The following is a 25,473-nucleotide window of genomic DNA, read 5'->3' on the forward strand; positions in this document are numbered from 1 at the left end:
ATGGTAATTTCTCTCACGCACCCCGCTTGCAGATGAAAATAGACCTTCATGACATTGTGTTCTTTAGACATGGGTATGCAAAACCTAGTTTCCAATCCTAGTTGTAGAAAGGTTTGCTTACTTGCAGTTAGCATTGCTACAAGCATAAAGTTTAACCATGATTAGGTTTAGACCATGTCTAAAAATATTGTCACATTTCAGGTTATTCTATTTTCACCTAGGTGTGTTGATGTGAAGGGCAATGGGTGTAGAAGTGCTGATCACATAACAACACTCCTTAGTATTTCCTTGCCTGAGTAAGATACGTCTCATTCTATGGTCTGCTTGGGTTGTGACCTGTGTTCCAGCTATCTTATTTTACAGCTTCTGTTCCAGATAACCTTACAGAGCCATCATACTGATAAGAACAGACTGTTACTTAATGTGACTCTAAAAGTGAATGGATTCAGAGTGGTGTTCTAGAGCACTGTTCATGTTAAAGTTATGTTGTCTATAGTGTGCTTGATATGACAGAAGAAGAGACTGCAATACATGTTTGCAGCAACTGTTTGGTCTTGGAGTTTAGGTTCTTGACCTTGGGCCAGACTTTGTCTCTCAACACCACCTACTTACTAGGACAGTTGTGAGAATGTGTGCAAAATATTCCACCATATATATTTCCCTGAGTTTCTGTGAGGAAGGGCATTTTGTAAACATGGTAAATTATGAGACAGAAACTATGACCATTCTATACAAAGTTCTTGAATCCCTGGCTTTAATTTCCAGCACCACCACAGTAGAGAAGTTCTAGTTATGGTGATACAGTTGTTACTGGATTTGGGATTTCAGTGCTTTGTAGACAGTGAACACATTGTGAGTTGTGCATATGGAATGGTCATTGTACACAGCTTGTACACTAAGTAAGGAGCATCTAAACTGGCCTGTTGTTTTAGAACTGGTGTATACTGGGGTGAATGTCCACTGCAAGCTGTATTACTTGCCTCAGTCTTTCCTTCCTGGTGGGTACTTATTCTGATATTTTGCACTTGACCCTGTATTTGCTTCTTTCAGAATGTTTACTATCCCAGTGCTAGTCCCCACAGTGTTTCCTCAGAGACTTAAGCAGTGTTAGAAACTCAGATATGTAAGCTAATCAGCAAATGGCATCTTAAACCTAAGTTACAGTCACCACAACAGTATGTCTAGGCACTTTTATATATTTTTCAATGATATTTTATTTTTATCATCATCATCATCTTTCATTTCATTTCTATACTGCTTTATATTTTAAAGAAAAACATCTCAAAGTGGTCAAATAAATCAATTCAGGATAAAATAAATGAAAGCCTCAAGGAAAATATTTCAGATCCTTCTCTAGATGGCATTTTGCTTCCCCCGTATTTGTTTAACTACAGTAGTATAGCTGTCCCATAGTAGAACCCTAGGAAGCCAGTGTGGTGTAGTGGTTAGTGTGTCAGATAGGAACTGGGAGCTCAGGGTTCAAATCCCCACTCTTGTCATGAAGCTCACTGGGTGACCTTGGAGTCAGTCACAGCCTCTTAACCTACCTCACAGGGCCGTCGTAGGATTAACTGAAGAGGCAGGTGAACCATGATGCACCCATTGGAGAAAAAGGTGGGGTATAAATGCAATAAATAAGCCCTTCTGCTTAACTGCATAAGAAAGCTGATGGGGCCAGTCAGATGGAGATGTCAGTTGCCAACCTGGCATCCAGAGCCCTGTGGTTGCTACTGGACCCGTCCCAGTAGCAAAACACACCTGGACATAAGATATCCTGGTAAGGTGTCTTGCAACTTTCTTTTTCTGTAAAGTAAATCTCTTTCTGTAGAATAAGATCATAAAGAACCATTTTCAGTTTGAGAGTGCTTCATAATATTTCTGAGTAGTCTTTTTTGTGCCTTTTCTAGTTTTGTAGTTTACTAGCAATGTGATTGAGCAGATAGTGACATCTATTTCCAGTTCTTTTCTATATCCAGATTAATTTATTGTACACATTCTCAGCAGGGAAAGGAAAGTTTGTTGTTGTTGTTTAGTCATTTAGTTGTGTCCAACTCTTCGTGACCCCATGGACCATAGCATGCACGCCAGGCACTCCTGTCTTGCACTGCCTCCCGCAGTTTGGTCAGACTCATGTTCGTAGCTTCGAGAACACTGTCCAACCATCTCGTCCTCTGTCGTCCCCTTCTCCTAGTGCCCTCAATCTTTCCCAACATCAGGGTCTTTTCCAGGGAGTCTTCTCTTCTCATGAGGTGGCCAAAGTATTGAAGCCTCAGCTTCAGGATCTCTGTCCTTCCAGTGAGCACTCAGGGCTGATTTCCTTCAGAATGGATAGGTTTGATCTTCTTGCAGTCCATGGGACTCTCAAGAGTCTCCTCCAGCATCATAATTCAAAAGCATCAATTCTTCGGCGATCAACCTTCTTTATGGTCCAGCTCTCACTTCCATAAAGTTTAATACATATTAAATACACCTTTCCTGAACAGTTTGTGTAAACTTGCTGAATACTTTTATCCTGTACTAGTCCATAAAATAATCTTGCTCATTATGGAGGCATACTGTGTATATGGTGTCCTGTAGCACTATGGTAATAAGACTACTTAATTCACAATTTCTGTTCAGGCTCCCAGTAACTTGGTAGCTTATATTTCCACTGTCGCTCACGGTGCTCTTAATAGGTTATCTTGCTAGCTCGGTTGCAGATAGGAGAACTAACAGTTTGTTGCCAAAGGCCAGCTGGTAAAATGTGTATACCACTGTGAAAGGCTTTGAAATTTATACATTTTTGTATCCTGGGGTACTCTTCATAGCTTTTTAATTCAGCAGAGAATATTTGATGGTGTGTATTGCCTTTTCCTCAAGGGCTAAATATGCTACGGTGAGCTTAACTCTCTGAGTCTGTGATGGTCTTCTAATTGCTTAACTTGTTCCATTCCTGCAGGTTTCCTACTGGAGGAATGAGAAACTATTTGACCTCACTATTCCTTTATGTACTTGGGAGCAAAAGTGCTGCATCTGCTTTGTAGTGTTGGCTTAATGGTTTTATTTTCATTGTATTGCTTGACAAGTTATATTTTTAAAATTTGGTATTCAGGGGTCAAGAAAAAAGGGTACAGTAGTAGATAAAAGATGCATAGAATGAAATCCTCATAAGCAGCAGCATCATGCACATTCATAACTCCAAGGTAAAATAAAAAAAATCCTTCCAGTAGCACCTTAGAGACCAACTAGGTTTGTCATTGGTATGAGCTTCGGTGTGCATGCACACTTCTTTGAAGTGTGCATGCACACGAAAGCTCATACCAATGACCAACTTAGTTGGTCTCCAAGGTGCTACTGGAAGGAATTTTTTATTTTGTTTTGACTATGGCAGACCAACACGGCTACCTACCTGTAACCAAAGGTAAAATGTATGTTAAATCTGAGAATCCCACAAGCTTGGAATGTGCCAGGTTGCTTTTGCCAGGTACTTATTTCCAGAATTTTAGGGCCTGTTCATGTGTGCTTCTCCTTAGGGTAATATCCTCCCTTGTTCCCCTTATTATGTGTCAAAGCTGTAAACTAAACCATGGAAGCCCTGTATTCTTCTGAATGTGGGATCATTCAGCCCGGACACTGAGATCCAGCACCGAGGGCCTTCTGGCAGTTCCCTCATTGCGAGAAGTGAGGTTACAGGGAACCAGACAGAGGGTCTTCTCGGTAGTGGCACCCGCCCTGTGGAACGCCCTCCCAGCAGATGTCAAGGCAATAAGCAACTATTTTACTTTTAGAAGACAACTGAAGGCAGCCCTGTTTAGGGAAGTTTTTAATGTTTGATGCTGTACTGTTTTTAATATTCGGTTGGAAGCCGCCCAGAGTGGCTGGGGAAACCCAGCCAGATGGGCAGGGTATAAATAATAAATTATTATTATTATTATTATTATTATTATTATTATTATCTCTCAGTGCCCTTGTTTTTTTCTGCCTGTGGTGAGGATAGCAAGTGTAGGTATACAATTCTAAAGGCACAATCCTACTTGCTGCAGATAAAATTTGAGGGCGCAAGGAACTGGCAAAGAACGCCAAATATCAGTCTGAGAACCATATCTACCTTCGTTTCCAGGGATACTGCAATTGCCTTTAAGCTGCTTTACAGCTGAAAAATTTGTGGATACAACAGTTTGCTTTCCATACTCAAGAGATAACACTCCAAAGGGAAGGAGGTGGACATATGTTTTATTCAGGAACAGCATGCAATCTTATTTTCTCACCGCCAGAAACTTAACAATCCTTATAAGCAATTTCTAGTAAGGTAGCTGTCTTAGTTTGTTGCTGCAAAAAGAACGAAGAGCCTTGTGGCACTTTAAAGACTAACAAGTTATGACATGAAGCATAGAATTATAGAGTTGGAAGGGTCTCTGAGGATCAGTCCAACCCCCTGCAATGCAGGAATATGCAGCTGTCCCATATGGCAATCAAACCTGCAACCTTGGTGTTATCAGCACCATGCTTTAACCAACTGAGCTATCCGCAGGAGGCCTTGAAACGGCACTGGGCAGCCTAGACTCAGTCTGTATCCTGGTTTCTCTACACCAAACCTTGTTGAGAAGATAAAATGTGGGGTGGGGAGGGAGCCCTGTTCTTGCCACCTGAAGGTCCTTGCAAGAAGTAAGGACAGAGTAAAATACATTGGACAGATAGTCCAATGCACAGTTACAGTTATACCTTGCACAGTTACAGTTGATAGGACAAAGTAGAATATAATTTTGGAAATGGATGTTCTATGAGCATCTGTTGCCTGATTTCCCTTCAAATCCTTTTTCTACATGGCAGATGTCATTATTTTTGTGTTCCTTTCTACTGCCAGGCCCCCTGTTGCTCAGTCTGGTTTACAAATAAGTGTATTTCGTAGTATTTCTTCAGCTGTTCTCTATATAACACCACTTAAGTTCTTCAGGTCTGCTTAGACAGAGATGTATCGTATGTCTGGTAAAGACTGTGCAGGGTGTCAAGCTGGTGCAGTCAAGCTGAATATTATCTAGAGATATGTACAATACCAGTTCTCAAATGTTCTGTCACACTCTTAAGAGAGCAGTCCTATTTAATACAGGGGAGGAAGGCTGGATCTACACTGATCTAAAAAAAAAAACCGCTAAGAAAAAAGTTATATAGCTCACAATGCAATTTTCCATTTGCTACTGTATAGTGCCCCCGGTGTCACATTTTTATAACACATTTATAATGTTATAACTCACCAGTACTGTATAGATTAGTTCTACGTCTCATTGAACTCAGTGGGACTTTCTGCTGAGCAGTAATGTATAGGATTGTCCTGTAATATTATCAAGAAGCAGAACCTAGCATTGAGTTATGCGTTAAAGAGTAGACTTTATTGTTAGTGACCTGGAGCCAGTTTAGCCCCATAACTCCAGTAGTGTGTCTTGAGTGCATCCCTTTGTTTTCTCCCATTCCCCACCATGGGGGAGAGGCAAGCAAAGTACTATATTTGGGAGTGGGGGCACTATTGCATGAGGGTCCATAATTCAGTGCTGGAGCATGGGCTTTGTATGCAGAGGTCCCTTGCTTCAGTCCCATCTCCAGTGGAAATAATTTCAGCAGGGCCAGGAATGACCTGTGCACGAGTCTTAGGAGACTGGTAAGTCAGAATAGATAGAACAAACTTAAATGGAGCATGCAAGGCAACTTCATAGGAAGGTGAAAACTGCCTGCATCCTGAAAATGGAGGGCCTGATCCTGTGTGATAGGTATACCACAGGAACATGTGCCCTTCTTCCCAGAAGACCTTGCAGTGTAGAAACCCTCCCTCCTTGTGCATCAGTCTCATCATGATGACTAGTATTTTGCTGTCAAGTCATAAACATGTCAAAAGCAGAAGGATCCAGATAACTGGGATATTGTATGTCTATGTGCATGTGCCAAAATATTTAATAGGTATTCTGGAAATGTGGTAGCAGCCACAGGGCATATCATGGTGGATTTGCTCAAGTTTGACATTAATGATTTTTGACTATGGATTTGGAAGTTTACTATTTGTTGTAACTTGTCTTCCTAGCTTATGCCCTGACAGTGAGCAGAAAGCAAATAGGATGGGCAGCTGTCAAACTTTTATGGCTGAAAGTCAAAGTGATATTGTTAAGAGTTTTACATGCCAATGATCCCTTTCTACTCTTGACTGTTTCCTGCTATGTCATAATGATTAACTTTTAGGGTAGCACATAAAGCAGTGCAGAAATCTGAATTTAAAGATGTATATGTAGGTTAGCGGCTTGGGAAAGTGAAATATATATAAGATGTAGGAAAACATAGGATAGTTTTTCAGTCAATGGAGATACATAAAATGAAGGCATCTGGCTTGCACATTTTTGCTATTCTAGTGCAGCATCAAAATAATGAAATTTCAGAATATCCACGTAGACCTTACATAGAAGCTAGGTATTTTCATTAAACAAGCAAACAAACAAAAACAACAGCAAAGGCACCACCCTGGATTAAAAATTCAGATAAAATGTATTCTAACATCATGCCATAGTATTCTGTGACAACTGCTACACTTTGCAAACCTGCAAAAATGCGGTACTGGTTCAAGGTATTTTAAAATAGTTAGTGATGATCTGGCAGGGTGAACTTAAATGAATTTATAGGGAATTGAAATTACTGTAAATATACTTTGTAATGTAGAAGTGGATGGACAGCCACCATACCCAAGCAACATTGTCTTTGCAGAGGACTTGCATTATAACTGTAAGCATTTGTGGCAGACTTTAGCCAATCTTTTGGTTGCGGAATAATGTGTTGCAAAACATTAGGCTAGAGTTGCAGTTAATGTTGGAAATGTCTATTGCAACTCCAGCTGTAGACTGCTATACCTGCATGAGAAGGATAGATAGAGAGGGGCCTCCAAGTCTCCTACACTATCCTGGTGCTGACTCGTTGACCTCCCTTCCTTCCCTCCTTCTTCCTCCATGCTTCTCTGCAGAACAGATATACTTGAAATGAAACAGCAAGCATGGCTTTTTGCATATGCTAGATAGGAAAGACCCTAGTTCTATCAAACATGTATTTTCTGTAATAAATGTAGTTTTCTTATTTTCCAAACTAGAGTTGTATTGCATCCTGAAAGTGTGCTGCTCCAGTAGGAAATCTGTGTTAAGTTCAACTTCTGCCAAGCATTTAAACCCCAAATGCCATCAATTGTAGCCACTCGGCAACCAGTACAGCAGTTTTTGGATGTAATGTTTGTATAGACTTAACAACTCTTGAAGTGTTGTATCAAGAAAAAATATAAAAAGAAGAAAACTCCTGGATGCCAAGATCCAAATTACAGGCAAGTACTATCTGTTGAGAGAACTCCAGCAGAGATTTAAAAACACAAAATAAGCAGCAAGTTAAAGTGTGGAAATATAGGCTGTAAAACCTTCTAAGTGAGTTTCACAATTTCTCCCTTTCCAGACTTTCCCTCTTCCCCCAGCAAAGGAAAAGACCACATGTTTGATAGGTTTACTTACAAACTCTGTGGATCATCTAGTCCAACTCCTGCAATGCAGGAATAGCCATCCAATCTTTGCTAACAAATCTCCAAGGAAGGAGAGTCCACCACTGTCTGAAGAAGTCCGTTCCACTGTCAACTAGCTCTTGCCTTCAGAAAGTTATTCCTGATAGAATATCCTTTCTTGTAACTTGAAGCTTCCCGAGCAGGAGAAAACAAGCTTGCTTCCTCTTCCATGGGGCAGTCCTTTAGATATTTGAAGATATTTATTTTCTAGGCTAAACATACCCAACTCCTTCAACCATTCTGTCAGAGGGTCATTATGGCTACTCTAGAGTAACTCCGCTTGAGTCCAGTTTGTCTTTAAAGACTTTTATCGTGCAAAGTATTTAAAGTGCAGAGACAGCTTAAAACATGACCTCTCATTCCGAATCAGAATCCGGCAATGGCGTACGTCTGTTCTTACGCCTGCAAAGTAGTCGGGGCACCCCAAAACGCCTCCCCCTTGACCTGCGTCACAGTGTTCTCCTTAACTCTTGCGCCGGAAGGAGCGATGCCCTCTCAGTCTCCTCCCTGTCAAGGTGGTGGAAGGGCTGTCCAGCATCCTTGAGCCCTTGCCTGCATTCTCCTCCCCTGAGCTTTCCCATTGTTCCGCACGCTGGTTTCTCTCTCCGAGTCTTTCCCCTCCCCTCTGGCTGCTTCAGACCCACTGCTGCTCCCTGTGCTTGGCGAGGTGGACGTTAGGATGATGGGGGCTGGCTCCCTGTAGGGAGTCACCCTTACACATTCCTTATAAGGCTTAGTTTCCAAACCCTAGATCATTTTGGCTGCCCTCCTCTGCACATGTTCCAGTTTGTCAATATCCTTCTTAAATTGTGGTGTACAGAGCTGGAAACAGTATTCTAGGTGTGGTGTGACCAAGGCAGACTAGAGTGGTACTATGACTTCATTGACCTGAACACTTTCTGTTGATGCAGCCTATAATAGCATTAGCTTTTTTTTTGCTGCTGCATCACACTATTGACTCATGTTAAGCTTGTGGTCTATTAAGATCCCTAGATTCTTTTCACATGTACTACTGGCAAGCCAGTTGTCAGATTCACATGCCTTTCCATATATCAGTCACAAAAGTTGCACAGGCAGTAAAACGTAGCTTAGTTCCAAAGTGGTAAAAGTTCCTAAACTATTGCTATAGGAACGTGAGAGAGGCTTGTAAAAGCCATATGGAGCACTGAACCTAGACCACCTCACACATAGAGTTCACAGGTAGACTGGGAGGGAATAAAGGCTTGATTACCTGTTTCTGGAGCTGAATATATTGGTAAATTGCCTGAAGCTGGTGTGGATACCGGTTTCAGACATTCCGAGCTGGCAATACATTGCTCCAGCTGAAATTGCCTGCAGAGACTTCTTGCCCCCTAACTGAGCAGTTTAATGAAGACTCAATGGCCCTCTGGCTCACAGTTAAAAATAAATTTTCGGGTTTTTTGAAAGGCAATTAAAATCAAGAATTGCTGAAAAGAAATAAAGAACATATAACTTTTCTATGTCTGGATGGTTTGTTAAAACAAAAATATTTTAAGGTTGTGCTAAAAAGAGTAGAGTGAAGGTGCTTGCCTGGTGTCAGTAGCCAGGGAGTACCAAAGTGTATGTGCTACCATGCTAAAACAAATTATTACAAGTGTGAAATGAGTATTATGTGGCATCCATAATAGTTTCAGTTCTGAACATCAAAATGGTTGTGTGGGCATATGTTGGACAAGATGATCCCACAAATAACCTGGTTCCAAGCTGTTAAGAGCTTTATATAATAATTGTAACAATTTGACCTGGGTTCACATTCTGGGAAAATAAAGATGGTGGGCAGCTGCTGGCAAGTACAGTCGTACCCTGGATCCTGAACGTCTTGTGAGTCGAACGTTTTGGCTCCCAAATGCTGCAAACCCGGAAGTGAGTGTGAACGTTCTTAGGAAGCTGAACGACCGATGCAACTTCCGCAGCTTCTGAACGTTTTGGAAGCCGAACGGACTTCTGGAACAGATTCCGTTCGAATTCCGAGGTACCACTGTACTTTATTTTGAAGCAAGCCTTGCCAGGATTAAAAAACAGAACAAAAACACAGCAGCAGCACAATTGTCCGGGGATATTCTGACACCAATGGGCACAGCAACTGCTGTGGTGAAATATAAGTAGTGAAATATAAGTAAGTAGAGGGTAATATTGGGGAGGGAATTAAATATTGCCCTTAATAACTTTCAGCTCTTCTAGTGTGCCTTCCTACCACTGAAAGAAAGTTCTTTGACACCAGCATAACAGTGGCTTGGTGGTGATGTTTGCATTAGTTATTAAATTGCCATGAAACAGGATGCATTAGTGAGTAAGAAAGGGTTACTAATTAACTTCCTAGTAACTTACTAGATGAGGTGTATTCCATGAGGACTGATTCTCTATGTGTAACTATGCCATATGAATGAGCAAAATAGGAAATCTTGTCACTGCTGCTTGAATAACTTTGTATTTTCTATATCTTTCATTTTGTAGTGGCTGTTGTGCCCTTTTCTAAAGGGAACATGAGATTTGCTCTGCATGACAATCAGAAATTTTAAAGGTAAGTAGATCTTTTGGCACACAGAAACTTTAATGATATTCAAATGCTACCTTTTTTTAGCAGAGGGTTTCTGTGTACATGTCAGGAAGAACTTTCTGAAGGTAAGAGCTATTTGACAGCGGAAAAGTTAAATTGGAAAAGTTTTTGTTGTCCCCTTTTAGATTAAAGTATTCATAATTGACAACCAAGAATCTGAGCTGTCTGTTCCTTGTGCAAAACTACTGCAACACTGATGGTGAAAAGGCAGCACATTGATTTCTGTCAACATAATGCTAAGAACATTTGGCATGTTCCATCTGTGAACATAATGTGGCCTCTTGCATCTTTGTTTCATTCAATAAGAATGAAGTCCTATGCATGTCGTCTTAGAAGTGTGTTCCACTAAGTTCAATAGGACTTACTTTCAGGTAATATGATTGTGTACTCTTGCAGCTGGAGACAAGGATTCAAAGTTTAGCATGTTCAAGTGGGCTTTAGGATTGTGCTTCTTGGTAGCAGTCCTTGCACTGCAAACCTCTTTTGAAATGGAGAAGGCCTTCCATAAAAAGTTTCCTATATAGGTTCAGTTTTTTTGTTTTGGACATCATTAAAAAGATTCAGCAAAACTATTTTATTTTCTGTAGCACTGTCTTCATACAATATCAGATTCTTACAGTTCCTAAACACTTGCATTTTCTGACCATTCATTTCACTTTTTTAAAATCAGTAACTTTTGGTCTGATTCAATTCTCCAGTTTTGTGGGTGGGGTGGCAAAAAAGAAGTGTGCTATTAGTGCATTTTAATTTTTTACCCCAATCTCTTCGTAGGTTTTCCTTTAGTGACATGAAATCTTAAAAGTGCAGGCCAAATAATAATAAAATGGGAGCAACTAGCAGCAGCGTCAATGAGCTTCCGGAAAACGAATACTTAAAAAAATTGTCAGGACGAGAGAGAATCTCTGAGAATGACCCATTCTGGAATCAACTGCTGTCTTTTAGCTTTAATACCCCAACAAACAGGTAAGGTGTTTAGTATATGTGTAAAAGATTTTAAGTATGGTAGTCTGAAGCTTTTGGGTGGTTGTGACTTTCATTTGCTTGTATTTTGCAGCTAGTGTTTCTAGCCCTCTGCCTGCAGATCGTGCCTCTTTATTTAAAAAGCTCTTCAGCCCAGATACAGTATGTAGCCACTGTGCTTTTTGCCCACCCTCGTTCCTTATCTGCTGTAGCAAGCAGGACTCTGATTTTGCCTTTCAGCAGGTGAGAAAAGGGGTTGGGTGAAGGGAATGATAGAATAGTGGAAGGAGGGGAGCCACAAGTGCTGCCTTTCAGTGATTTAGTAGCCCTACCTAGTGACAGTAATAGTCATTCTTTTTTCTGTTATTTGTGGATAAAGGTACTTCCAGGTGTCACAAAAGGAGTTGAGGTAAGCTTACATGCTTGTTGTGAACTCATTCACTAATTTGTGGGTGTCTTCTTAGATGCTCAGATTAAAAAGCATATTCCTGATCATTCTTAACAATAACTATCGGTGTAAATATAGAAGAGCTTAAAGTGTATTTATTTAATTATTGAAGTCTTTCTATGAATTCAGCCATATTACTGTATTATTTGTGTATGCCAAGTTCATTTTCAACTGAGAGTTACTTGAGTGTCATGATTTTGGGTTCCCAAGTGGTGTTTTTTAATCAAAACAATTACTCATTTGCGACTGAGAATTGATTAAAAATGCACTATGTTGTGCTTAGCACTAGATGGTGCTGCTGCATGAGAGGAGACCAATTGTGAGAGCATGCAAATACTGTAGCTTAATGGACACTTCAGATGTAAAGTGTTTTTTACATATATAGAATTTTCAGGCAGAAAATTGATGCAAATCACATAGACATTATCAAGTGTGTGATGATCCCACACCTGTCGGTTTTACTATTTGTTCTTATACGAAGAATCTGTGTTTGGGTGCAGCTTCCCAGCACACCCATGCAGTGAAATAGATAGCCATGCACACTCTCCTCTTCTCTTCCTTTCACACACTCTGATTTTCCTTTAACAGATATGACCATAGCTTTCTGTGACTTCCGAATTGACAAACCATGGTTTGCATAAACATTCATTTGCCTGCAAGCCAGTTCAGACTGGTTTGGAGGCAAGCTGTAGTTTACCACAAAAATACCCTGACAGATGATTATCAGTGTATCAGCATGTGCACAAGCCTAACTCACCTAGCAGTAAATCATGGTTGAACCAGCCATATTTTATTTTAATGCCTGCATTAATACATTCTGCTCTTCTGCATCTCTTTAACAGTGAAATAACTTAGCCTGCAAAACTTGAGTGCTTTGCTCACTTAAGTTAAAAATAAAGTTGAACTCTTACTCATTTAACAATAGTAATGCGTGATTCGCTTTACAAACTCCCTCTCCCCCATCAGTTCTGATAAATATCACAATTAATCTTGTATTTTACTGAACAAACACCAGTGCTCTGTTCACCAACTCTTATGGTTGTTTGGCACATAATGCTTCTTCTGTGCAGGTATAAAGAAAAGGCCCCATGCAGATCTGGGTTCATTGCTGCCACTTGCCCCTTCTTAACATGTGCACATATGTGCAGTCTTCATGACCAAACACATAGTTTATTTTCCCCACTAACTGTACCAATGTGAGCCCATATAGGGAAAATTATGTGTAGAGACATGGAGTTAACTTTCAACAAAGTATGTTCAGGATTGCAGCCTTATTTTAATTCCCAGTTTGATTCAGTGTGTGCTAACTGCCTTTCCTTCATTCAGCTACTTGCGTGTTGGGGTGCTTGCCCCTCTCCTCTCTAGCACCTATACATTTGTGGTCTGGTACAGGCAGCAACCATTTCCTGTGTGCTCAATTGACACATGTGATCGCCAATGCGCGGGTCCTTTTGGGAGAAGACAAAATGGCCCATGGGAGCCAGGAATGGAACCCCCGCATGAAATGGTCACCTCCTGTATTTGTATCTTGGTGGGTTAAGGCTGTTCCTATGGGCAAGGAAGTAATAAAACCCTTCAGTATGTTTATTTCAATGAGCCTTCAACCTGCTGTTATCAAAATAACATACTGTTTGAAACATGTGAGCACATTTTTCTAAATGTACCCTTTCAAAATGCATTTTGGACTGTGTTCCCACTCTATTTGGTCATGGCTAATTTTTACCTGCTGTTCCCTCACCCATCTGCTAGGTTGGCCTAATATGAAGCCTGTTTTTTCTAAAAGAAATAATGAAGCTGTATCTGTGGGTGTATATGTACTTGTTCAGATACCCTGACAGGAAGCATGAAGAAAAACTGAAATGAATGTTCAGGGACTCAGCTTTGCAGCTGCAAATACAGTCATACCTCGGTTTAAGTACACCTCGGTTTGAGTATTTTCAGTTTAAGTACTCCACGGACCTGTCTGGAACGGATTAATCCACTTTCCATTACTTTCAATGGGAAAGTTCACTTCAGGTTAAGTACGCTTCAGGTTAAGTACGGTCTTCCAGAACCGATTACACTCTTACCTCGACTTAAGTACGCTTCAGGTTGAGTACTCTGCGGACCCATTTAGAACCGATTAATCCACTTTCCATTACTTTCAGTGGGAAAGATCGCTTCAGGTTAAGTACGCTTCAGGCTAAGTACAGACTTCCGGAACCAATTGTGTTTGTAAACCGAGGTACCACTGTAAAACGTTTTGAATGTGTTGTAAATTGCAATATACAATTGTGACACTAGATGGCAACTGTGAGCTATAGTAAAATGATTTTAACGAAAAGCATTTTCATAACGTTTTTAACATATGTGTAGATTCCACTCTAGTCACCGTTTGTAGTGTTCCTTTTTGTTATTGTTAACATGTCAGTTCTGCTATTGTGTGTAATTGTTCAACAGGTGTGGTTTCAAAACTATTTTAGTGGCCTTATCTATATGGGTATGTGTGGAGAGGAAACTGGTATGTACAATGTGGTATGTCTAAATAAGGTATCATTTGAAAGCTTTTCACAATCTTCCCTCCATAAAGCAATACTTTGTGTGAGTGGTCCTGTACAAGCTGAGGGGTACATCTCTTTTCCCTGATCCATGGTTAATTGCCCTTGGTCTATCGGAGCTATGTGTAGTTCACAGTACAAGTGTGACTAATGAACAAAAATATTCATATGCATTTCCTTTATGTGGCTTTGATGATAATCTGTGGTCCTGCAGATGTTGTTGGAAGAAACCTCCTATTGCCCCTGTTTATTGGGTATGCTGGCTGGAGCAATGAGTGTTGAAGTGCAACAATATTTGGAGGGCCACAGGTTTCCCATTCCTTCCTTAATCCTTCCTATCCTCACCAGTTGCCCTGCCTTTCCCTACTGAATGCTGTTTTGTCCAGTTTGGCCCTCCTTTAATAAGTTGGAAACCATCTCCTTCTGTTGTCTTTTTCACTTCTCCATCGCCCACTGTGATAAAAAGAAACCCATTCTTCCTTATCCATAACTAGTCAGTCATTCTGTGCTCTAATCATAGGTAAGCACTTCCTTCATAAGTAACTTGCTTATTTCTTATCCTTTGTTTAAGGGAACATTGATCCTAGCATCCTTGCCATTTGTCTTAGAGAGACCCAAGTGTGCAGAAATGGCAGTGATACTAGTAGTATTCACTATTGAGTCTTGTCTTATAGATGGAAATGGTTCTGGTTCCTTAGCTTTGTAGCAATAGGAATTTTGGTCACTGTCGGTGCAGGCTTTACCTTGACATACCTAGCAGGTGTAAACTTGTTGAAACCTTTGCTCCAGAGTCCTTCACTTCAACCTGGAGAATGTGGTTTAAACCTGCAAGGCAGGGTGAATTTTCTATATCAAGCTTATAAACGTTGCTTGACTTAATTTAACATCACTTTGACTGTGTAGTCACATATTATTGCCAGTGTTGTGAAACAATTAAAATTAAGTAGCTGTGTGAGATAATTATCATGGATTGTGCAAAGTTTTCCCAAGAGTAGCCTTGAAAGCCCATCAGTTAACACTAAGATTACTGTTGATAAGTATCATTCTTTTTTAAAAATGTAGGGAATAAATGCATCATTTATGGAAAATGTCTTTTTCTCCCATCTTTGGTGAACAGTGGTTAGTACATTGCAGATGAGTACTGAGTACTGGCAGTTCCTTTAAGAATTCATTCAGGGTATTTCTGCTGGTTGTGCCATTATGTGAGTGTTGGTTCTTGACTTCATACTGATGCCTGTAACATTCATTGTTCACTTCTAAGTTTGAGTAGTTGATCTTACCAACATATCTTTAATATTCTGTGAAGCACAATGCTTTTCAGTGCAGCCAGTTCTCATATTCAGTTGCCAGTCATCTAAGTATAAATATGTATTTGCATGTCTGAGCCAACCCTGAGGCAAATCAAGTCTTCCTTTGATATGCTACCTGTCTTCCATCCCATGGTAGATAGGTAGGCAGGATTTTTTTCAACCTCACAAGCTATTTTTCAGGCACCTTTTTTTTTCTTGGAGTACAACTGTGGATTCTTGGTTTGTAACTAATTTTTAAAGGGACCATGTTTTCTTCTGAGTAAGTGTTTGAAGAACCAGTAACATTGGCTGCTTCCACATCAGCCCAAAATGAGGCAAAGAGCTCCTTAACCCTGTCCAAAGTGTGAGCAGCGAGAGATGCTTGGTTGAACAGGTTAAGATTGTCCTCCCCAGAGACCAATAGAATCTTAATGGATTCATGAAAGCTCAGGTGGGGTTCTAGTAGGTAGAGCAAGTGATCCTGTTGAGGCCCTTGGTATATCAGGTAAGTAAGGCCAAAGAAACAGGCTGGGTGGTTGCTGTAGTGGTGAAAGATGTGCTGTGAAGCTAAGCACATCTGACAACATAACTGTGCCTACTGTGTTATGGTGAGGGCAGTGAAAAAGACCCACTTCTTTGCCTCTATTGCATCCTCAAGTGGCTGTCCAGTGGAGCTTTTCAAATTGTCCGATGTCTGTTAACATCTACCTGGGACATGGAGTTATAGACCCTCCATAGCAATTTAACACAACATCCACATTCACTGCAGTCTGCTGTGAGGGGGCCAGTGCAAAAATCTGCTGCAACATTTTGGGATCAGTTCAAGGTACTGGTTTTGTTGTACAGCTTGGGACCAGGATACCTGAAAGGTTATGGTCAAAGCAACACTACCTGAAATATAGTCTTACCCCTTATATACCCAATTGATCACTGCACTTTGTAGGTGCAGGCTTCCCTCCTGTGAAATTTTGAACAGATATCCTCTCTGTTGTCTTTTCAACACCTACCAAGACCAATTTTAAGGGGATAACTTTCCCATTCTGCCAACTGTGTTGGAATTGCTTTTAGATGTTTCAATTGTAGATGTTTCAATTGTTTTCTTGTTTGTGTGCTTGCTTGTGTGATAATATAATAGACATTTCAGTTGGCCGCTGCCACTTGTCTTTGTCTTAGTTTGTCTTTGTCTTAGGGGAGGGCTGTGCTTAAGGCCTCATGGTGTTCACCCTGCAGATTAAAGTGATTGAAAGAGACATAACCCATGTTTCATCTTGAGAGAAAGTGCCTGAGGTGTATATTGGTGTGTGTGTGTGTGTGGTCCTTTGGAGAAGCCTGCTTCTTTGGAGAAGCCTGCTTAGCTGGATTTCATTCTAAAAATTCCAGTTGCCTGCCCTTACTGTACATGCGTGTGAGATTATCTAACGTTTTCTTAACACATTGCATTTTAAATCCCAAATCAATGTTGTTTAAGTCTAGTTTAACAGTATCTTAAAGTTCAAATTATTGAACAGCTGTCAGTCTCCTAAGTGAACTTTTACTGCCTGTTAAATAGCAGGTCCTCCCCGGGTTAGTTATTCAGAATCGTAAAGCAGTTTGAAGTCTTAACAGTGCCACTCTGTGGGCTAATGAAAGGATCCATACTAGAAAACTGTGTTTCCATCTTGGTATTCATTCATTCATTTTTTACACGAGCAGGGCTTCCGTAGGGATTGTGGTGCAAAGCAAATGTTCCTGCTCCTGTGCCACTTCATGAATCTTGGCTGATGACATGAGTGTGCATTTTCTGTGCAAGTAAGTAGAATAGTTCATCTTCTGTCACCTTAACAGAAAAATTATTTAGGGATTTCCCCCCACCATTTGTGCTTATCCCCCCCCCGCCAGAATGTAACTCTTACTGTTTATATGACAGTTGCCTCTGCATTTCCTCGGAAGGGTTGTCATAGCTTCCTGAATGACTTGTGTATTGACACCCCCTTGGAGATCTTAGCTATATAGATTTCAGTAAAGGGAGAATGTTAAAATTATTCACTGGGACATCATCTTAGTTAAATTAGTGAGATACCTTTTTGTTAATGAGTACTCGGGTGAAATAAATAACGGTTAGTAGGATGAATGTTTGAATTACTCAACCAGGGAAATTGCGAAAAAATTGAAAATGCCACTGATGGATGGAGAAGAATCTGGAATGTGGTTGCATTTGTAAGATTTGGAAAGGAGTAAAGTCTTGTCAGTATGGAGACAAAATAGTTATAGGTTGTAGCCATATCACACTCCAACATGTGCTGCTATGGAGGGCAGGGGAAACAGGTATGTAGAGCCGGGCAACTGTCAGGGAATTATGGACCTTTAGCCAGGGTTTAAAGCAGACTTGCAAAACCCTAGCTAAGAGGAGTCTGGCTACTGTTAATCATAGCTAACATTAGTGCAGATACAATACTAAATGTATTGGGGTAAAGGGGTGAATGATGTTGTGTGATATAAGGGAGCACACAAGCCTGCAGCCCTCTTATTTATTAAGCATGGTTAAGAAATTGACAGTCATACATCTGCACAAAACCTATTCAGATTACCAGGCTACACCTGAAAACCACCACTTCTCTTATTTCTAGTAATAGAATAGCACTGATAACTAGACTACAAGTGCTGCAGTTGGCAATACCTCTTGTCATTATAAAGATTTAGAAACTTCAAGATGGAGTTTGTTCCACCTTATCTTTCTAGAAATATATAAAGATAAGGTGGAACCATATTTTTGAATGTTAAACATTTATAAAGGTTCTCCTTTTTATTTGTTTCTCATATTTTCCCTAATTTACTTGGTAAACATATTAATTGCATAAATATATTAATGTTTCTGCAAAAACATAAAAATGTGTAGGTGTTTTTTTAAAAAATGTTTAGTTTAATTGTCCTACCTCAGTTGTGCTACCTTTATGCCAATGAAAACAAAACAGTAAAACCAAACTGCATTGTGGTAATCATCTAATCTAGTGGAAGTATATCTTCTGCCAGCAGGATGCACTTGGCTCATGACCAGAAAGTTGCCATCTTCTGTTCTACAGCGTTTAGTTCCCAGCCCTGTTACGTTACCCATGTGGGTGTACAGTACAGTTCTCATGAGTCAATTTGTCTTTAAAACAAGTTAGGCTGCTGTTACAGCTGCAGCATGGAGCACTCAGACTTTGTTTTTGTTTTTAAAAGGGAAAAATAAAAATTTAATGGCTTCTCACAGAAGCTTGTTAGCAGATCTGTGGCCTAAAAACATTCTGTGTCAGGAAGTGATATATCTTGATGACAAGCAGCCAGCTGGACTGCTTTAAAATGTGGGGGAAATTTGGGAAGTCTTGATTTTTCTTTTTGAGAGAATTATAATGGGATGTAGATTGTGAAGCATTCATTCTTCCTTTTCCTTCTTCTTACCATTTGTTTTTAATTTTAGCTGTCTGTTCCTTGGACTAAGGAAAAGGGACCACCTAGGAGATGAAGCTTTAACACTTCTTGCATGTAATCAATAGGATGCTTTAGACTTATATTAGCTTTGTATTAATAACCTGCCTCCACTGGCCCTGCTCTGCTTGCGTGTGTGAAGTTATATCTGGTCTGTATTGTAGGTTGACTCGTGTGCTTGTATGATAGGGCACTGCTGAAACTATTAGTGGTGACAATATTTGTCATGATCCTCAGGAGGCATTTCCAAAGCTAAAGGCACACTCCTAACTCGATTGACATACAATAAGATTGCATAAAGTTGTGACCCACCAAATGCACCCACAAGGTCCTGCCAGGTGGCTAACAATTTGGGGGCAAGCAGGAAAAATGGCACGTTGAACCCCCAGGGGTCTTTGTTCAGCTTGGAGGACGGCAAGTTAAGGAAACCTTTCTAAGCAATTACATGCCATAACTTTTGGTATAATTCGATTTAGGGCCAGCAATTTTTGACTAATGTGACATGTGTGTTTGTGAGAGCAAGGGGGAGAACCCCTTCAGCGTGAAAAAGACAAAACAAAATGCAAAGAACCTGATATTTCAGTTATTTTGTTACAGTTTTTTAACACATTAAATGTTTTACTATTAAGAACATTTTTAAGGTGTCAAATGCTTGTTAGTCACCCCATTATAATTGTGCTCATTGACCAGAACTCTGGATGGTGGAAAGAGGTTGACTTCCCAACAAGTTGTATAGAGTACTGTCTGCATGTTTTCCCTTGTATCTCAGCAAGCAAAAGAGCTAGAAACAATATTTGTTGGGTTTTTGCTTTTAAGTTTAAGCGTTGAATCTTCGAGGGTAGGGGTCTTGAATATCCCTTGGGTTGGGCGTGTATAAATCTATAGAAATCATTGCAAATATTAAGAGTTTCAGAATGTAATGCTACATAAAAAATACTGTTTTACTTATTTTATTAAAATTATAGGCAAATGGGCATTCACTAAAACACTGATGTGTTGCTTAATATAAATGCAATTTGTGGTTATATGTGTGATTTAACAGGAGAGAATAATCAGGTGGGAAGGATGAGGGTGGTGTTGTGCCTGGTGACATTTCCCAGTAGATGCTCCTACCTCACCTTTGTTCATTCTGTGGTTGAATCTCAGATGGAAGGAAAATGACAAATAAAAATGGCTAGGGGGGATTTGAAGGAAATAATTGGTTGGTGAGAAGCATACTTTTTGCTCTCCTGTCCCCCATATTAATGTAACATGTAATTGTTTCTTATAGGTGGCTGCTAGGCTCTTGTTTGCACATAACACTAAGCTAAACCATAGCTAAGCATGAACGATCTAGTGTACAAAATGAAAATAATGGCTTGTTCACTCCTTCCCTGATCTTGTTGCTGCTGCAGTATCAATAGCTAAACCATCTGGCTTAGTGTTATGTGCAAAATTAGGCATGTGGGTTCAAATTTAATTTAAATTTGTTCTAGTGTTTTAACTTTTGCATGTTTTAAAGTATGGTTGTGCATTTTTCTCAATCTTACTGTTTTACATTCTTCTAAATCGCTTTGAGGTTTTTGCAATCTAGCAGTTTAACAATAAGCCATTTTATTGCCTCTTATCCCCATAATTCTTAATTTGACTTGAAGATGAGTGAGAAATCCAGAATTCCCTGAAATAACTTTGCTTTACATAATAATCTCCTAGAGAGATTGGGGCTTCAGCATGTACCTGTACTACTTCTAAAAGTGAGAAATCCCTTTGACAACATCTGGGGAGGATATATAACTATCCCATTTTTAATAGCAACACTGGGAATGTGCAAATACATTATTGCATGAGTAGATACTTGAGCTTCACGATAGCTCTCAAGTGGACTTCTGCTGTAAGTGCAGTTTGACCTTCTCCAGATTTTGATTACACAAAGTGGGTGGCGAACAGCCTACTCTAATTTTAGGAAGAAATTCCCAAATTTCTTCCAGAGCATCTCAGCACTGGCTTCCCCCTGATGTCCTCTCCCCTTACTCCATGGGTAGGCAACCTAAGGCCCGGGGGCCAGATCTGGCTCAATCGCCTTCTAAATCAGGGCCCGCAGACGGTCTGGGAATCAGCGTGTTTTTACTTGAGTAGAATGTGTGGTTATATTTAAAATGCATCTCTGGGTTATTTGTGGGGCCTAGGAATTTGTTCATTTCCCCCCCTTCAAAATATAGTCAGGCCCCCGACAAGGTCTGAGGGACAGTAGACTGGCCCCCTGCTGAAAAAGTTTGCTGACCCCTGCCCCTAAGTATTGTGTAATGCTGAATGGCTCAATGCAGTTACTTTAAATTTGGCATTTCAGCATGGAATTCAGCATGCTGAGATTCTTGGCTTTCATTTTCAAAAGCAAATTTCTAGGTTTGAAGGCGAGATTAAAAGTGTGCAAGGAAATGCCTGGTAGAACCTCAGAAGCCAGATGAGGGCTGAGCAGCATCTCTGGTGTTCATGAGCAAAACTTCAATACCCTGCATGACTGTTTGCTTTTTACTAAGACTGGCAGAAGCAATATAAATTATGCAAAGTGATCAAATGTATGAGAATTTGGCTTTTTGAATTGTTTGATTGTAATTTAAAAATAAATTAAACATCCCTCTCAGTATAGTGAGTAGCGCTCTGCTACCTGCCATCCTTATGTCTTGCCTGCAGTCTGTAAACAATAAGTTGTGGGAAGTAAATAATTATAGACTGGGCATCGAGCATAATATTCTATTAGGTTATTTGAAGTACAACTAGCTGAAAACTTAATAATAGTACCAAAAATATTAATTGCCACCGAAAGGTTAGCAATTCTCACGGAAAAAGCTGGTTTAACAAAACACGATGTGGTGCTGTGGTGTCCAAACTTCCCAAATGTGCACAGTTATTTTTATTTGAAACATTTTGGTCAATCTATATTAGTTATTAAAAAACAAATAGTTAATTTGTAATTGTTTTGGAGCTTTCTCATTCCTGGAGTAATTATGATAGCATAGGAAAATAGAACATCTACAGTATATATATATATATATATATATATGTAAACTGGGCATGTGGGTTATTATCCACTTTTCTCCGAAACCGCTTCACCGATTGCGTTCAAATTTGGACACAACTTCCCAAGCGAATGTCCGAAGGCTCTTATAAAGTTTGCTAACACATATGTCACACCAGTGCCAGGTAAAACCCCCAAAACCCAGTGTTTCAAAACACACCACTCAAACAAAAATGCATGCTGGGAAAAGAACCAGGTTGCAAACCAGCGCCCTCTAGCGGCAGCTACACTGGTACTGCACCTATAAAACCTTCCCTCTCAACACCACCTTGGCTCCCGTTTACATACTGTACTAGGCCGAAGCCTTTACAGACTAGGCTGAATGGAGGTACTGACTCGCCTGGGTGGGGGTTGGGGGAGGAGGGGACGGGATAGGTCAGGACATGGGACCAGTCACATGGATGAGCTGGGGGGTGGGGGGGAAGAGGGGGCGTGATACATCATGGGTTGGGACAGGGTGGGGGAAATCACACGGATGAGCCACAGCAACGCGTGGCAGGGCCAGCTAGTAAAGTATATTATTATATAATGCAATAGATTAAAATTAGTTAAAATATTAAAATTACCTTGCAAAAATAAGCAACCCCTGATTTGCTTGGGGCTTGCATGACGGTGGAGCGTGCATAAGCCCGCCATGCCCCATTACACCCTGCCTCCATTGCTCCCCCTTTCCGGCCACTTTCAGGTCGCCGCAATGCACACGTGTACAGTCACATATCAGTTGGATGTGATTAAATTGGTTGATGCCTGATTTTTGTGTGTGTGTTTTTGTATATTGTTAAATAAGTATTAAAAGTGTAGTATAATAACTTTTTTCCAGGTGGTGAATGTAAACATATGTATACATTCCATTGGCTTGGGGTTTCTACCATGTGTGCATACTGTACATCTTTAAAAGCCGCATCATAAACTTTTGCAAAGTGTGCAGAAGTCCTTGAATTCTTACTTTTAAGGGTAGAACTCATTTCCTTTTAAAAACAACAACACAAAAACCCAAAACTAAGATGGCCATTCTCCACTAGCATATTTCCTCTTATGAGCATTTCTGCAGGCTTTTGATTTTCAGCCTGTGGACCGGCCTTGTGCCATTCTTAATTTATATACAGGTCCTAGATCTTGAGGGTCTGTACTTTTGCAGACTGGCATGTCTCTAGAAGTAATAGGTACACAGAGGCAAGCTTTAGTAGAATGAGCCATGCTTCTAGTCACCCATACAGTGGCATTTATGTATTTAAATGCCTTCCAGATGGTCTTGGTCCTACAGGGAAGTAGGGGCATCTGTTTTAAAAGTTTACTTCAAAGCCTCCTGATGAAACCTGGGCGTAGACCTGGGATATATTTGTGTTATGCTTTTGTTGTACATTTTTAAAGTAATTGTTTAGTGTTCTTGTGAGCTGATTTATTTGTGGGCATTATTTGGAAAAGCAACATCTAAATAAACTTGATGATTGTAGGCGTGATCAGTTCAATCCCTTGATCAGCGTCACTGTTGGATTATGCTGGAATGCAGAAATCTGTGAGGGAAGAGGGAAAGAGACTGTAATAATGCAACTACCATTTTTTATTCCGACACACATAGTTGCAAGATGACCTGGGATCAAGCTCGACTTTAGTCACAGACTCACTGAGTGATATTGAAACACTTGTGTGTTCATAGATTTGCCCATTGGACATATTTGGAGACAACCCTATGGTCACAATTGTGCTCACTTACTATCCTTTCCAGTATTCCGCTTATATGTACTGAGGACATGATTCAGCACTGGAGGCGCATCAGTGGGGGCAGTGTAAGTGATGTTGATGTGTGATTTCCCCACTACACATTGTTTATGCAACTACATTAGGGATGTGGAGCCTGTGGCTCTCCAGATGATGTTGGAGTTCGGTTTCCATCAGCCCAGACAGCACAACCAATTCACAGATATGACAGGCAACATCTGAAGGGGCATAGATTCCCCACCTGTATTTTTACAGGGATAGCCTCTTACATTTCCACTAGTAAAAAAAAGGGGCGGGTGGGAAGATTTCATGCAAACGTACCTTTAAAATTAGAATAGCACCTTCAGTATTCAGGTGAAACTCTTCACAGTTTAAACATTATGGGTGAATGGTGATTTATGACTATCAAATGTTGTCAGTGAAACATAACATGCTCTGCGGTTCTGGAAGCATGAGGTGAATTCGGATTACTTATCTCCCCTTCAATGTGTGGCCACTTAGAGAAGGTTCTGTTTTCAGTTCAGGTGATGTAATGGCTAGCTCCAACAGGTGCGGCCAATATCTAACAGGAGCAAACTTTGGGTCCTGTGTATACACAGAAAAGCTGGCAAATGTTCCCTGAGAGTCAAAAGTCCAGGAGCTAGTGGCCTGTCATTTAATGTTATTCAGATGCAATGAGGTAGCCCAAGAAGGTAAAGTAGTGTTTGCATGACATCATGAAGTCAATGGAATGCACATATTCTTGCTCACTTGCCTTACTGGCATGCTAGGCATTTCACCAAAGTAACAAGCTACCCATTGTTAGGTACTTTCTGCACGCCTGGGATTCCAGTGTATCATAGAATCATAGAGTTGGAAGAGACCACAAGGGCCATCCAGTCCAACCCCCTGCCAAGCAGGAAACACCAGCAAAGCATTCCTGACAGATGGCTGTCAAGCCTCTGCTTAAAGACCTCCAAAGAAGGAGACTCCACCACACTCCTTGGTAGCAAATTCCACTGCCGAACAGCTCTTACTGTCAGGAAGTTCTTCCTAATGTTTAGGTGGAATCTTCTTTCTTGTAGTTTGAATCCATTGCTCCGTGTCCGCTTCTCTGGAGCAGCAGAAAACAACCTTTCACCCTCCTCTATATGACATCCTTTTATATATTTGAACATGGCTATCATATCCCCCCTTACCCTTCTCTTCTCCAGGCTAAACATACCCAGCTCCCTAAGCCGTTCCTCATAAGGCATCGTTTCCAGGCCTTTGACCATTTTGGTTGCCCTCTTCTGGACACGTTCCAGCTTGTCTGTATCCTTCTTGAACTGTGGTGCCCAGAACTGGACACAGTACTCCAGGTGAGGTCTGACCAGAGCAGAATACAGTGGTACTATTACTTCCCTTGATCTAGATGCTATACTCCTATTGATGCAGCCCAGAATTGCATTGGCTTTTTTAGCTGCTGCATCACACTGCTGACTCATGTCAAGTTTGTGGTCTACCAAGACTCCTAGATCCTTTTCACATGTACTGCTCTCAAGCCAGGTGTCACCTATCCTGTATTTGTGCCTTTCATTTTTTTTTGCCCAAGTGTAGTACCTTACATTTCTCCTTGTTAAAATTCATCTTGTTTGCTTTGGCCCAGTTGTCTAATCCGTTAAGGTCATTCTGAAGTGTGATCCTGTCCTCTGGGGTATTAGCCACCGCTCCCAATTTGGTGTCATCTGCAAACTTGCTCAGGATGCCCTCAAGCCCATCATCCAAGTCATTGATAAAGATGTTGAATAAGACTGGGCCCAAGACAGAACCCTGTGGCACCCCACTAGTCACTACTCTCCAGGATGAGGAGGAGCCATTGATGAGCACCCTTTGGGTTCGGTCAGTAAGCCAGTTACAAATCCACTGAATGGTA

The 25,473-nt window shown here is 40.6% G+C and overlaps 1 protein-coding gene across 3 annotated transcripts in view; it reads left to right on the forward strand.

Annotated features, from left to right (window-relative positions):
- The window catches only part of DYM (dymeclin), a 160,924-nt gene that overhangs the window by 3,433 nt on the left and 132,018 nt on the right, over positions 1-25,473 (forward strand). For 2 of the 3 annotated variants that reach the window (XM_088653132.1, XM_035100631.3), the window contains exons 2-3: positions 10,025-10,091; positions 10,899-11,090. In XM_088653132.1, coding sequence (XP_088509258.1) covers positions 10,951-11,090 — 140 coding nt within the window. In that variant the 5' untranslated portion in view covers positions 10,025-10,091; positions 10,899-10,950. Of the gene's footprint in view, positions 1-7,096; positions 7,322-10,024; positions 10,092-10,898; positions 11,091-25,473 lie in introns of all 3 variants that reach the window. The other variant, XM_088653131.1, reaches the window with a different exon arrangement.

The sequence above is a fragment of the Zootoca vivipara genome, chromosome 10 (assembly GCF_965207765.1).
Source record: "Zootoca vivipara chromosome 10, rZooViv2.hap1.1, whole genome shotgun sequence".
Classification (NCBI taxonomy): Eukaryota; Metazoa; Chordata; class Lepidosauria; order Squamata; family Lacertidae; genus Zootoca; species Zootoca vivipara.